General features: G+C 48.6%; 1 protein-coding gene across 4 annotated transcripts in view; it reads right to left on the bottom strand.

Moving 5' to 3' along the window:
* Positions 1 to 13,664, bottom strand: part of cfap97 (cilia and flagella associated protein 97) — a 42,102-nt gene extending 28,438 nt beyond the window's left edge. For 3 of the 4 annotated variants that reach the window (XR_011358041.1, XM_069939765.1, XM_069939753.1), the window contains exons 1-2: positions 12,171 to 13,664; positions 8,765 to 9,027 (exon numbers count right to left, since the gene is read on the bottom strand). Coding sequence is in view for 3 of the 4 variants with exons in the window: in XM_069939765.1 (XP_069795866.1) it covers positions 8,765 to 9,027; positions 12,171 to 13,056 (1,149 nt within the window). In the remaining variant the exon portion in view is untranslated. The remainder of the gene's footprint in view (positions 1 to 8,764; positions 9,028 to 12,170) is intronic. The other variant, XM_069939773.1, reaches the window with a different exon arrangement.
* Positions 13,665 to 15,717: the final 2,053 nt, after the last annotated feature.

Below are 15,717 nucleotides of genomic sequence, written 5' to 3'. Positions count from 1 at the left end.
ATTTTTAGGATAAAATTTAGGGAGTGGACTATTATAATGCATACTACTTTTGACCGCGTTAGGTACCTGCGTCGTATGAGGCATCGGGAGCTCGGATGGGCAGGCGGGTGGCTGGGACCGGGTGGTTAAGTCCACAACTGGAGCTTTGAGAGCTCAGATGAGTGGACAGTTGGGATGTCGGGAGCTCGGATGGGCAGGCTACTGTGGCTTAAGGAAGTGTCCACGATCAGGGCATTGGGTCCTGCTGAATAAAATTTCATGTTCAACGTCTTAAGAATGATCAAGAAGTTTTCAAGTTGCTGAGCAATTTCTTGTGAGATGCCTGCAGAATGACTGGAATTGGCAGGGTTTTAATCAGGGGCCTCATTGGGATAATGTGGAGTGCAGCAGATTGTACAGAGGTCCAGCAATTAACAACATTTGAGTAAGGTAGGCTAAATTAATGTTAGGATTGAACAGTCGAGCTTTTTCGTAGCGGAGCAACAGAGCTTTAATTTAATTGAAATTCCCATCCCCCTCTGTGCTTTAAAGACCAGTGGTGATATCCTGTTCCACAATATTGAAAGTTTCAGTGTAATTCATTGTTCACTGAAGATAGTTTTAACTTTTTAGTCTAATTACTGTATCAACACACGAACATTTCCACTTAATCACTTCTTGTGGTATAACATTTCCACTCAATTTATATTGTATTCCAAGTAGCAGTATTCCCCTGTTGTTTTGAAATTCTGATGGTTTAGTATCCGGCTAAGTAGGTGATGATTCCTACACCCCCATGAAAATGAATGGGGCCCCAGTTCCTGTGCGCATGAGAAACTGACTGGGTTCACGGAAAATCAATGTACTACCACATATCATCTTAAAAAAACACATACAAATTAAAATTGTGTTGGAGTATGATATTATTTTTACATTTTACATTTAGACATATAGCATGGTATATGTCCTTTTGGCCCTCGAGCCTGTGCCACCCAATTGACCTACAAACCGGTATGTTTTGAAGGATGAGAGGAAACTGGAATACCCAGAGGAAAAAGTACAAACTCTATACAGACAGCACCAAATTCTAACCCCAGTCACTGGCACTGTAACAGCCTTGCGCTAACTGCTACACCAACCATACTGCATCTAATAATATGGAAAATCTTTCAGTCTGGCACCAAGCTCTCTAACATGTTGGGAGTTTCCCTGTAGATATTTAACATGCATGGGCCAGGATGGAAATTCTTTGCCAGGATAAATACCTGTGCCATATGCTGGTCAGAGTAGGAATAGTGGAATAGTTAAGATAAACACATCACTTTATGTGGAAATGTCTGAGGCCTTTTTAATGACTATTTAGTGTCATTCTTCACAATGGAAGATACATCTAACATGCCAAAGGATGCAACAGGAGCTGAGAACTGATATAATCGCCAGCACTGAATAGATAATGGTGAGAAAATTAGTGGGTTTAAAGGTAGTCCTGATGGAATACATCCATGGTACTGAAAGAAGTGGCTCAAGTTATAATTAGAGGCACTTGTGATAATTTACCAAAATTCCCTGGACTCTGAACAGCAAATGATCCAGCTCCACAGAGACATCAAGTTTGCAAATAACACATCAGAAGTGGGCTCATCTATAAGAATGAGTCACATTATAAAGAAGAGGTGGAAAATGTCATGAAATGAATAAGAAGAAGGAGATTATTGTGGACTTCAGGAGGACCTGAACGACCTAACAAGGGGACACACATCTCATGTTTCAGGAAGGTGCTACAGCAACTGCACTTCCTGAGAAGGCTGAAGTGGGCAAGGCAACCGGCCACCATCATGTCAACCTTCTACAGAGCTCGGTCAAGAGCATCCTGGCCGGCTGCATCATGGCGTGGTAGATTGCCGCAGAGAAATGGATTGAAAGTCAATCCACAGGACTATAAAAGTAGCAGAAAGGATCACAGGAGTCTCACTCCACCCTCCCCCCCACACCATCATCATCAATATCTACCAGGATTGTTGTCTTAAGGGCACATGCGAAATCGTTGAGGACCCCTACCACACCTCACACAACTTTTTTCAGCTACTTCTGTCAGAGACAGAACCACCAGGCTGAAAAACAGCTTCGTCCTGGGGGCAGTGAGAATACTGAACTACTAATGAACTGTTCACACTAACCTTTCAAGACACTACTATTTAAAAAAAAATCTATTTATTTATATGTATTTTTATTCTGCATGTGTATTGCTTATCTGTACATGTATCATGTCTGGGTGTGTGTTTGCATGTTTTGCACCGAGGATCAGAGAATGCCGTTTTGTCGGGTTGTACTTGTACAATCGGATGATAAATAAACTTGAACTTCAAATGTCATGCCACTAGTTAAAAATGGATACAGGCAAAAGGCAGGTAACTATATAACCATATAACCATTTACGGAGCGGAAACAGGCCATGTTGGCCTTTCGAGTCCGCACCGGTTCACTGATTTTGTGCGCCCTCTTCAGGCATTGGTGATTTTAAGTGTAGTGTATCTTTGAGTTTCCGCAAAGCAGGACGTCAAGCGCTGAAGAGCTGGCTCTGAATGGGCAACTAAAGCGGCATCATCTGCAAAGAGTAGTTCACGGACAAGTTTCTCTTGTGTCTTGGTGTGAGCTTGCAGGCGCCTCAGATTGAAGAGACTGCCATCCGTGCGGTACCGGATGTAAACAGCGTCTTCATTGTTTTGGTCTTTCATGGCTTGGTTCAGCATCATGCTGAAGAAGATTGAAAAGAGGGTTGGTGCGAGAACACAGCCTTGCTTCACGCCATTGTTAATGGAGAAGGGTTCAGAGAGCTCATTGCTGTATCTGACCCGACCTTGTTGGTTTTCGTGCAGTTGGATAATCATGTTGAGGAACTTTGGGGGACATCCGATGCGCTCTAGTATTTGCCAAAGCCCTTTCCTGCTCACAGTGTTGAAGGCTTTGGTGAGGTCAACAAAGGTGATGTAGAGTCCTTTGTTTTGTTCTCTGCACTTTTCTTGGAGCTGTCTGAGGGCAAAGACCATGTCAGTGGTTCCTCTGTTTGCGCGAGCTCTTCAGCGCTTGACGTCCTGCTTTGCAGAAACTGCCAAAATGTTTGGCCTGGAAGTCAGCCTGAAGAAAACTGAGGTCCTTTATCAGCCAGCTCCCCACCATGACTACCAGCCCCCCCACATCTCCATCGGGCACACAAAACTCAAAACGGTCAACCAGCTTACCTATCTCGGCTGCACCATTTCATCAGATGCAAGGATCGACAATGAGATAGACAACAGACTCGCCAAGGCAAATAGCGCCTTTGGAAGACTACACAAAAGAGTCTGGAAAAACAACCAACTGAAAAACCTCACAAAGATAAGCGTATACAGAGCTGTTGTCATACCCACACTCCTGTTCGGCTCCGAATCATGGGTCCTCTACCGGCATCACCTACGGCTCCTAGAACGCTTCCACCAGCGTTGTCTCCGCTCCATCCTCAACATCCATTGGAGCGCTTACACCCCTAACGTCGAAGTACTCGAGATGGCAGAGGTCGACAGCATCGAGTCCACGCTGCTGAAGATCCAGCTGCGCTGGATGGGTCACGTCTCCAGAATGGAGGACCATCGCCTTCCCAAGATCGTGTTATATGGCGAGCTCTCCACTGGCCACCGTGACAGAGGTGCACCAAAGAAAAGGTACAAGGACTGCCTAAAGAAATCTCTTGGTGCCTGCCACATTGACCACCGCCAGTGGGCTGATAACGCCTTAAACCGTGCATCTTGGCGCCTCACAGTTTGGCGGGCAGCAACCTCCTTTGAAGAAGACCGCAGAGCCCACCTCACTGACAAAAGGCAAAGGAGGAAAAACCCAACACCCAACCCCAACCAACCAATTTTCCCTTGCAACCGCTGCAATCGTGTCTGCCTGTCCCGCATCGGACTTGTCAGCCACAAACGAGCCTGCAGCTGACGTGGACTTTTTACCCCCTCCATAAATCTTCGTCCGCGAAGCCAAGCCAAAGAAAGAAGAAGTATCTTTGAGAATTTTAACATCTATCCATAGGTTCTCTGTACTTTGGATGTGAAATCTCATATTAAAATATTCAAAAACATTGGCTGAGTGGGAGAAGCCAGTGAGTGGCCGTGGACAATAGCTTCTCAGACTGGAGGCCTGTGACTAGTGGTGTGCTGCAGGGATCGGTGCTGGGACCAGCTTAGCTTGTCATCTAGATCCACAATCTGGACAACTTAATGGCAGGATTTTTAACAGTGTGGAAAAACAGAGATCTTGATGTCAGTTAACTTAATGTCTGTAGTCAGGAAAATGCCTGAAGCCATCATTAAGGAAGAAATAGAGAGATATCTGAATTATTGGTTCATCAGGTAGATACAGCATGGATACAGGAAGAGAAGGTCATATTTAGCAAAGTTATTCCTTTTTTGAGGATACGAGCACAGTGGAGGGCAGGGAACAGGTGGATGTTGTATACTTCGTTTTCAGAAGGCATATGCTAAGATCCTGTTTAAGAGACTTATCCATAAGAATGCATGGATCTGGGGGTAATGAATTAGCATGGATAGAGGATTGGTTAACTAATAGAAGGCAGATAGTTGGTGAAAAAAAAATGGATGTTTCTCTGCTTCGAAATCAATGGTGAGTGGAGGTGCTTGGCCCACAATGGTTGATGATGTACATTAATGTTTTAGAAGAATGAGGCAATATTATAAAAAATTAAATCATGAAAGTTGTTGCCACTGGTAAGATTAGGACCAGGGAAGAAGTAAATCTGTGGAATTTTCTGCCCAAGGAAGCAGAAGAAGCTGTCTCATTAAAATGATTTAAGGCACAGTTACATAGATTTTTGTACTGCAAGAGAATTAGGAGTTATGGGGAATAGGCAGGGAGGTGGAGCTAAATCCACAGGCAGATCAGCAATTATCTTATTGAACAGCCAAGCAGGATCGATGGGCCAGATAGCCTAGTCTTGCCCGTATTTCTTATGTTCACCATCCACTGAGAGAGGACTTTATCGATAGAGATATTTAAAATTATGAAAGGAATAGATAGACTAGACATAAACAGACTCTTTCCCCTGAGGGCAGGGGAGGTTGGAACAAGAGGCCATGAGTTAAAGGGGCAACACTTTAGGAGAAATATTAGAGTTGGCTTTTTCACTCAGCGAGTGGTGGCAGAATGGAATGAAATGAGATAGTTGCATCAGGGTCCCTGTCATTTAAGGGAAGGTTGGATGTGTACATGGAGGTGAGGGGGTTGGAGGGTTATTGGCGGTGAGTGGGAGGTTTGAGCTAGTGGAATTGTTCTAGTGAACCGGTGTGGACTCAAAAGGCCGACATGGCCTGTTTCCACTCCATAAATTGTTATATGGTTATTCAAGCACAATAAATGAAGGACTCTCTCCTTAGGAAATTAATTAATCCCTTGATTAATTAACATTGATTGATGATCTCTTAGCAGAAAATCTAGCATATATATTGCTTGAAAATCTAAAAAAACTGCAGATGATAAAGATTTGAAATGAAAACAGGAAATGCCAGAAACTCTTAACAGGTCAGGCAACATCAGTGGAAAATTCTCCAGATCAAAAGTTATAGCTGTGGAAAGTCAAGTGGGCTGAATTTATACCTAGCTTTTTCGGACCAATCCTTTCAATCTGATTTTGTTCCCTCTCCAACTCTGTTGACCATACGAGTGCAGATTCCTGCTCCAATACAGAACTCAAAATGTCATCACTTTTGTTGCAAATTTTCGCCCTGCTCTCAATTTTAACCTCTGATTTTACAATTTCCCTTTCCTCAGTATTCACCTCAGCCGATAGAGCAATGACCAACAATCCACATACTATTGATCATACTTAATGCCGACCATCTTGACTCTACTTTTTCTGTCCAAGCCTCCTGCAAAATCTTCATTTCTCTCTCATTTCCTCTGCACCATTGTATTTACTACTAGACTTTCCACAGAGGTGCCTCTAAGATGTCATTCTTGATCCACAATCAAGGCTTCACCTTGACAGGTCCTTTGACCAAGTCTCATCTATTTTCTCACATCTCTGAACAAGGATGGAGTTTCCCTGGTACTCTCCTTACATCCAAGGTCTTCTGCACTCTAAAGAACCTTTCACAATTTCCACCATCTTTGATCAGATTTAATTATGAGACATCCTGTCCCCTCCCTCTTTTCTCCACCTACAATCTCCTGCTTTTGCCACACCACTTACCGCCCCCCCCACTCTTTTGTTTGGACGCCTGCCAGCATTTTCTCATATTTTGATGACGGGGTCAAGCCCACAATGTCGGTTATGTATCATTATCTTTGCTAGATAAAGGATACTGTTTGACCAGCTTTGCTTCTCCAGCATTTAGTGTTTTTACTTTAATTGCTAGACAGATTTTCAAATCCTCCCCCAATCAATGCAAGGGGGCTAATTAAATCGTAACATCCCATTTGATCTGCCCACCCCTTCTATTTATTTACGGACAAATTGTGCCTTTTATGAATAGCAGCAATTAGTGCATTACTTCTAAACAAGTGCATTATATGCAATGATCAACATTTATTCTCTTTTACATTGGAAAAACCAAATGCAGATTGGATGATTGCTTTATAAACTACTGCTATTCATTCCATAGAGATACCTTGAAGATACAGATGCCAGTTGATTTAATTCCCCCCTTCTCTCTCTCTCCCCTCCCCTTCTCTCTCTCTCCCCTCCCCTTCTCTCTCTCTCCCCTCCCCTTCTCTCTCTCTCCCCTCCCCTTCTCTCTCTCTCCCCTCCCCTTCTCTCTCTCTCCCCTCCCCTTCTCTCTCTCTCCCCTCCCCTTCTCTCTCTCTCCCCTCCCCTTCTCTCTCTCTCCCCTCCCCTTCTCTCTCTCTCCCCTCCCCTTCTCTCTCTCTCCCCTCCCCTTCTCTCTCTCTCCCCTCCCCTTCTCTCTCTCTCCCCTCCCCTTCTCTCTCTCTCCCCTCCCCTTCTCTCTCTCTCCCCTCCCCTTCTCTCTCTCTCCCCTCCCCTTCTCTCTCTCTCCCCTCCCCTTCTCTCTCTCTCCCCTCCCCTTCTCTCTCTCTCCCCTCCCCTTCTCTCTCTCTCCCCTCCCCTTCTCTCTCTCTCCCCTCCCCTTCTCTCTCTCTCCCCTCCCCTTCTCTCTCTCTCCCCTCCCCTTCTCTCTCTCTCCCCTCCCCTTCTCTCTCTCTCCCCTCCCCTTCTCTCTCTCTCCCCTCCCCTTCTCTCTCTCTCCCCTCCCCTTCTCTCTCTCTCCCCTCCCCTTCTCTCTCTCTCCCCTCCCCTTCTCTCTCTCTCCCCTCCCCTTCTCTCTCTCTCCCCTCCCCTTCTCTCTCTCTCCCCTCCCCTTCTCTCTCCCCTCCCCTTCTCTCTCTCCCCTCCCCTTCTCTCTCTCCCCTCCCCTTCTCTCTCTCCCCTCCCCTTCTCTCTCTCCCCTCCCCTTCTCTCTCTCCCCTCCCCTTCTCTCTCTCCCCTCCCCTTCTCTCTCTCCCCTCCCCTTCTCTCTCTCCCCTCCCCTTCTCTCTCTCCCCTCCCCTTCTCTCTCTCCCCTCCCCTTCTCTCTCTCCCCTCCCCTTCTCTCTCTCCCCTCCCCTTCTCTCTCTCCCCTCCCCTTCTCTCTCTCCCCTCCCCTTCTCTCTCTCCCCTCCCCTTCTCTCTCTCCCCTCCCCTTCTCTCTCTCCCCTCCCCTTCTCTCTCTCCCCTCCCCTTCTCTCTCTCCCCTCCCCTTCTCTCTCTCCCCTCCCCTCTCTCTCTCCCCTCCCTCCTCTCTCTCCCCTCCCTCCTATCTCTCCCCTCCCCTCCTATCTCTCCCCTCCCCTTCTCTCTCTCCCCTCCCCTTCTCTCTCTCCCCTCCCCTTCTCTCTCTCCCCTCCCCTTCTCTCTCTCCCCTCCCCTTCTCTCTCTCCCCTCCCCTTCTCTCTCTCCCCTCCCCTTCTCTCTCTCCCCTCCCCTTCTCTCTCTCCCCTCCCCTTCTCTCTCTCCCCTCCCCTTCTCTCTCTCCCCTCCCCTTCTCTCTCTCCCCTCCCCTTCTCTCTCTCCCCTCCCCTTCTCTCTCTCCCCTCCCCTTCTCTCTCTCCCCTCCCCTTCTCTCTCTCCCCTCCCCTTCTCTCTCTCCCCTCCCCTTCTCTCTCTCCCCTCCCCTTCTCTCTCCCCTCCCCTTCTCTCTCTCCCCTCCCCTTCTCTCTCTCCCCTCCCTCCTATCTCTCCCCTCCCCTCCTATCTCTCCCCTCCCCTCCTATCTCTCCCCTCCCCTTCTATCTCTCCCCTCCCCTCACCCTCCATTCCCTCACCTTCCCCACACTCTCCCTCCCCATCTGCTCGCTGTGGCTCCTTAAACTGTGGGATCCCATTGCAAGTCTGGCCTTATCAGAGATATTTTCCTTGTTTTGTTCATGCTTCTGTTTCTACAGACGTTGACTAATCTAATGGGCATTTCCAATACTTTTTTTTAATGAATATAAAAGAGACTGCAAATACTGGAACCTGTAACTCAGTGGGTCATACTGCATACACAGAGGGAAAAAACTGTAAGGTTAACATTTCACGTTGACACCTGCAACAGGAACAAAAGGGAAGAAGAAATATCATCAGTATATAGCACTACAAGGCCGTGGGGTGTTGGTAGATAATGGGTTGAAGCAGATGGTGAAGGGATGATGGGTAGATGGAAACATTTCTTTTCATATACGAAGGGATCTGGGTCTACCTGCTGAAATTTTTTTTGGATTATTGACTTTCCATTTGCAAAATAAGCAGCAAACTCACGAGGTTTTCTCTTTCAATTCTTTCTTGCTCCCGTTGTCTGTTCAGAGTTGTGTGGTAGACTCGGACTGTGGCAGCTGAGCTTTTCTTCGGTTTATTGACTGCTGGTCTTGTGACTTTCCGGGTTAGTTCTTGTAACAACCTCTGATTTTCACGATCAATCCGCTTTGCTTCTTCATTACTGAAAGTGTAGTCTTTTCTTCGCCTTTGTTCTGGAAAATCAGAAACTATTTTTCGCAGCTCTTTCTTCTCCAAATGCATCATTGCTGAAATACATACCAAGTTTTAATCACTTCAACTCTCACATTTAAAGCCCAAATCTCGAGTAAATATAAAAAAATGAAAGGGAAAATTGGCCAGTAAAAGTATTCTTTATGGAATTTTGCTATAATGGAATTGGATATGGAAATAATTTTATAGTCATACTCCTGATTTAAAAGAACACCCTGGTGGGTTGAGCAAATGTGTAAAACTACACAACTAACAAGAATTAAGGTTATGGAGTCTGTTCCTTAAAAATTCACAATGAAAATTAAAATATTTACTTCCTGACATAACTGTGGAAAGTGCACAAATTGTCCCCACATCTCCTTCCGCACCAACATTCAGACCACAAAAAGAGCTTCCAGGTGGTTAGACTAAAAACAGTTTGGGTGACTGCTTCGCAAAACATCTATGTTTGATTGTGTGTCTATACTTGAAACAACTATTTAACTCCCCAAATATTCCTACAGTGATCTGTTCCTATCCATTGTAAGGGTGAGGCTAAATGCAAAGTTAGGGAACAGCACTTCATATTCTTGGAAAACCTTACCTAAAGGCATGAACATTTTTCTGATTTTAGTCAATCCCTACTGCCATCTGATTCCACTGTTTCCATTTCTTCTTTACTGTATTTCTTTTCGCTCTAACGTATTTCCAAATTCACCTTCCTAATGCTTTCTCCACCCAAGTCCTCTCTGTCTCCCCACCTCTCACCCTTTCTGACCTATTCTCCATCCCCTCTGGGCCCCTCTCCCAGTTTCTTTCCCTCTCCGTTTCATCGATTTTAGTCTTGACCCAAGCCAGAAACAATGACTGACCTTTTCTACCCATGAATGCTATCTGACCTTTCGAGTTCCTCCAGCTCGGTTTGGTCTTTCAAAATATTTTTAACTATTCTACTCTACTGTACTTGGTGCACATGACATGGGCCTTCTCACCCTCAGAGAGGCCAAATGCAGTTTGTACAACTGTTTTGAGGAGCACCTGTGCTCTATCTTGGGTGCCAACTTTTAAAATTCCTTGCCCTATTTACATGCAGATCTATCGGATCTCAACCTAATCCATTGCCTGGGTGCGGCCAAACATAAACGTGAGAAACAATGCATCATATTCCACCTGGGTAGCCAAAAATTCAACAGTATGAACAATGAGTAAAAACACAGAAATATTGGAGGAACTCAACTGGTCTCGCAGTTTCCAAGGGAGATAAAAATATATTACTAATGATTCAAGCCTTCCTCAAGCTTGGTGTGAACATTGTTTTTCAATATCAGTAAGTTTTATTGTTTCTACCTCTCCTCAACCTGCCACTATCTTGATGTCTCTCTTAACACCCACACCGTGATTTTTCCCATACCGATCTCTCCTCTCCCTCACTATTTTCCCATTGACTATTACCTTTGTCCCTCCCAGCTTTTTCCTCACCCCATTATTATGCTCAATATCTCCTCTTCCCACTCCAATCTTGAAAAAAGGGCTCACGACCCAAAACTGTGGCAGATCACTCTGTACATATCGAATCCCTCGAGCTCCTCTTCGCTCAAATTCCAGCATCTGCAGTTTTTGTGATTCTTCAACATTTTCTTCATCTGGTCAATTTTCCTACCTGATCTCCATGTCCCTTGATCCCATATTAACCAAAAATCTATTAATTTCATCCTTGAATAGCATACATTCACTCAATAATTTGATTACTTAGGCAGGGGTGCTCTGAGGGGTTTTCTATCTGACGTCAGAGAGCAGATAAAAGATTTTTTACAACTTATTTGCTGGTGACCATGTTTAGTGGGATGGATTAGATTAGTATGGGGGTTGGGGGGGGGAAATCTCAATGATTCAAAAGCCAGTTATTTTTTGGAGAGAAATCCAACTATTCACAGAACCCTCTCAGATTTCTCATCTCAGTCCTAAATTCTGATCTTGACACAAACTTTGTGCCAGATTCTGCAGTCTAACAAAATAGCCTTTTGGCATTGATCCTGCTAATTCCTTCTACAATTTTTCATTTTCCAATGAGATCATCCCCTATTCTCACATACTCTTGACCAGTGGTTCTCAACCTTCTTTTTTTAACCCCCACTCACGTACCACCTGAAGTCATCCCTTACTAACCACAGGGCAAGGGTCTCCAAAGTGGTCGATATTGATTCTGTGGGTCGATAGGACATTCCAAGGGGTCAATAAATGCCACAGGATTGAAAGGGGGGGGGGGTTTCTATTGAACTTTTGCAGTCAAAAGCAGGGGTGTGTCTATAGAAAATAGTGACAAAGCAGGGGTGGCCAACCTCTCGTGAGAGCTGGCTGCCATTTTGTATTTGGCTTTGGAGTCTTAATAATTAGCGAGCAAAGGACTGATGACATGGAGAAGGAGGCACATGGCCAATGCCACTGCCATCCCACCTCACCCAGTGCCACTGCCACCACCCCCACCCCGTTCAGAGCCACCTTTCCACCATAAGCCCCCCCCCCCAATCCAGCGCCGCTACCACCCCAAGGGGTTTGTGAAGGATCAAGGATTCCAGGAAGGGGCCAATGGTCTCAGAAATTTGGAGACTCTGATCTAGGGCATAGGTGAGCAAAAAAAAGGCTGAGAACCACTGTTCTCAAAGGTATTTTCTCTTTAAATTATTTATTTCTTCAGTTTTGATAACTGTGAGAACATTACTATGTGTTAAAGTAAGGTCCTCACATGATATCATGCCACACAACTATAGTTCACTTTTTTCTTACTTTAAAGAAATTGATACTATTAGTACATTTACTGACAACATAACTTGCTTGAATCTGCCTTTGCATAATCTGATGCTTACAAAGACCAGCCCATGCCAATATGAGACCCCAAAAAAATGAAAATGAATCTGGTCCTCAGACAATAAGAGCCATTGACTTGCTTTTCATTTTAAAGTTTGGGAATCTAGAATAATTGAAATTTTCAGCCATATCCATTGAAATATAATTCTGAGGAGTAAAAGCTTTACTAATGCCATCTAACTTTAGTACAACTTTTTCTCCGTCCACCAGACAGAGAGAGCTACGTGGTAGATATATAGGTAATTTACAGACTAGATTAAAACATTAACAAAAGTTTTTGCACTCATACGGTCGATTAATTGCAATAGCAACAATAAAAAAAAACGAGATTAACCTTTCAGCAACTGATTCAAGTCAGTAGCATTATTTAGAACTTTTTGCCCACTTCTTTGATCCAATCTCTTGGACTCCAGAGAACCTGGCTTTGAATTGAGATTGCAAGGCGTGGCTTCCCTCGGTTTCTTCTGCCTCCGTGTCTTTTGTACCCCTTCACCTTTTTCGTTATCAAAGGTCAACGCGTCCAGCCCGCAGTATATTGCCTGGCTGAGGTTTTCTTGTTTTTTGCTGTACTTTTTCCGACAGGATTTGGGCTTCGATTCCTGACACGCGCCAGTCGAGTGAACAGGACGACTCTCCGGACTGGAGAGCGGAGTCACGTCAGTCACTGTCCCCTCCGTGTCTTCAAGCCGCATCTTGGTCAGGTACAAGTCCTGGCTGCGCCCTTTCCTGGTCTTGGCTGAAGGCCGAGCTCTCCGCTGAGAAGTGGGAAACGACGAGGAGGAGATGGCACAGCCGACGTCCGAATCGGAGTTGGACGCTGGGTCTGACCGAGCAGCCTGGCTCACCCTGCTCTGGACCTTGCGCCTGGGGCTATTTCGGTCTCCGGGCTCGTCACTGCCAGAGCTACTACTCACGCTGCTGCTATCGCTAGGAAATCTCGGGCTCTTTTCACGGAAGTGTGTGAACTCCCTATTGGAAGACGAGCGGAAGACCGAGGCATCAGGATAGGAGGCAGAGGACGAGGACGCACTGGCTCGCCGTGTTGGGCTCGCCAAGCTGAACTGCCTTGCCACTGCCTCTTCAGCCGCGATGCTCGGTGGGCTCCCAGTCCCCGGCATCCGGTCGCTGTCACCGTTCTGCCGCCTCAGCGGATGGCCCTCGCTGTCGCTGTCGAAGAAGGAATGATCCACCTCCCCGTCCAGGGTCGCGTCGCTGTCCATTGGTGGCCGGTGTCACTCACCGCTGCTGTCCAAGCCTCACAATCTGACCCCTGCCCGTCACTAGCCTCTCTAACTCACTACGCCTCACGGGACCCCCTGGCCTCTCTGACTGTCCCCTGCCCGTTTGGGGGACCCCCGGCCTCTCTGACTGTCCCCTGCCCGTTTGGGGGACCCCCGGCCTCTCTGACTGTCCCCTGCCCGTTTGGGGGACCCCGGCCTCTCTGACTGTCCCCTGCCCGTTTGAGGGACCCCCGGCCTCTCTGACTGTCCCCTGCTCGTTTGGGGGACCCCCGGCCTCTCTGACTGTCCCCTGCTCGTTTGGGGGACCCCCGGCCTCTCTGACTGTCCCCTGCCCGTTTGGGGGACCCCCGGCCTCTCTGACCGTCCCCTGCCCGTTTGGGGGACCCCCGGCCTCTCTTACCGTCCCCTGCCCGTTTGGGGGACCCCCGGCCTCTCTGACCGTCCCCTGCCCGTTTGGGGGACCCCCGGCCTCTCTGACCGTCCCCTGCCCGTTTGGGGGACCCCCGGCCTCTCTGACCGTCCCCTGCCCGTTTGGGGGACCCCCGGCCTCTCTGACCGTCCCCTGCCCGTTTGGGGGACCCCCGGCCTCTCTGACCGTCCCCCCTCTGCCCGTCACGGGGACCCCCGGCCTCTCTGACCCCCCCCCCCCTCTGCCCGTCACGGGGACCCCCGGCCTCTCTGACCCCCCCCCCTCTGCCCGTCACGGGGACCCCCGGCCTCTCTGACCCACCCCCTGCCCGCCACTCACACCCCAGTAGAACACCCCTATCACATACCCTATAAACACCCCGTCCCTCGACCTACTTCGCGCACCCTGGACCCGTCCCCCGATTACTTTCAACTCCCCGAGACCCTCAATCGCGCTCGCTGATTCAGCCGCTCCCCCGAGCCCCCACGACCACCATCTGCTCCCTATCGCCTGGCCCTGTGACTCCCCGTCCGTCGCCCTCGATCCACCTCTCTCATCCCTTCATCCCCTTCCTGAGCCCTCCTCATGACAGATACCCTGACACAACCACCATTATCTTCTTTTCCTTTCGCCCTGATGTTTGCCTCATCCCCGGTTTCTCAGGAACGTTACTAACGATGTCACTTCCGTTTCCGCTGAACGCCGCTGACTTCCGCCCCGCACGGTCAGCTGGTGTGATTAAATGACGGGGAACAAAATGGATATCTGAATTTCTTCTCCCTTCCCCACCTCTCCCTTCCCCTCCCCTCCCCCTTCCCCTCCCCCCTTCCCCTCCCCCCTTCCCCTCCCCCCTTCCCCTCCCCCCTTCCCCTCCCCCCTTCCCCTCCCCCCTTCCCCTCCCCCCTTCCCCTCCCCCCTTCCCCTCCCCCCTTCCCCTCCCCCCTTCCCCTCCCCCCTTCCCCTCCCCCCTTCCCCTCCCCCCTTCCCCTCCCCCCTTCCCCTCCCCCCTTCCCCTCCCCCCTTCCCCTCCCCCTTCCCCTCCCCCCTTCCCCTCCCCCCTTCCCCTCCCCCCTTCCCCTCCCCCTTCCCCTCCCCCCTTCCCCTCCCCCCTTCCCCTCCCCCCTTCCCCTCCCCCCTTCCCCTCCCCCCTTCCCCTCCCCCCTTCCCCTCCCCCCTTCCCCTCCCCCCTTCCCCTTCCCCCTTCCCCTCCCCCCTTCCCCTCCCCCCTTCCCCTCCCCCTTCCCCTCCTCTCCCCCTTCCCCTCCTCTCCCCCTTCCCCTCCTCTCCCCCCCTCTCCCCCCTTCCCCTCCTCTCCCCCTTCCCCTCCTCTCCCCCCTTCCCCTCCTCTCCCCCTCTCCCCCCTTCTCCCCCTCTCCCCCCTTCTCCCCCTCTCCCTTCTCCCCCTCTCCCTTCTCCCCCTCTCCCCCCTTCCCCTCCTCTCCCCCCTTCCCCTCCTCTCCCCCCTTCCCCTCCTCTCCCCCCTTCTCCCCCTCTCCCTTCTCCCCCTCTCCCTTCCCCCTCCTCCTCTCTCCCCTCTTTTCCCCTCCTTTTAAAGAACTAAAATCAAATCTCACCTCTCCTCTTATCATATCCAATTAACACCTTTTATTGGTCTGGACTCCTCGCCCTGCCAGTCTTCATTCTTTATTTTGATACCATCCTGTTCTTTGTTTACACCTTGAAGAAGAGCTCAGGCCCGAAATGTTGGTAATACATCTTTACCTCCTACGGATGCTGCGAGACCTGCTGAGTTCCTCCAATAATTTTGCGCCTGTCTCTTTAAGAGAACTATTTTTCATAGACCTTCCATAGTGACAATGATGTAATATTTTGTAATAGCCTCCCTAGCTAACTACTTGTGCTCTTTTTCTACAAGATGTGAAGGAAGCATGTGAACAAGAAATTTTTCTTTGTATGTCTAAGTTTTTGTATCTTTTATATTGTATTGGTAGCCACAAGGGAAAGTGAAATGAGGAGAATGCACACTGTAAGTCGCTTGCTCTTCCAATGGTTTATTTAAACAGCCAGCGCTGCGCCTTATAAGGCGGCCCATAAGGTCCACTCATGCATAGGCAGTAACGTCACGGTGCAGTCGAGTGCATGTGCATGGTCCGCTTGATCGTCGAAGAATATGCACCCAGCGGCGCCATCTTGACGTGGCTGCTCTGCTGCCGTGGCCGTAACAATGTAGAGCCGGTTCGCCTGTGTTCAGATGTGTGCTACCGCACAAC

The sequence above is a fragment of the Narcine bancroftii genome, chromosome 1, assembly GCF_036971445.1.
Source record: "Narcine bancroftii isolate sNarBan1 chromosome 1, sNarBan1.hap1, whole genome shotgun sequence".
Classification (NCBI taxonomy): Eukaryota; Metazoa; Chordata; class Chondrichthyes; order Torpediniformes; family Narcinidae; genus Narcine; species Narcine bancroftii.
Note: the sequence above shows the minus strand (reverse complement) of the source record. Positions and strands in the feature narration are given on the sequence as shown.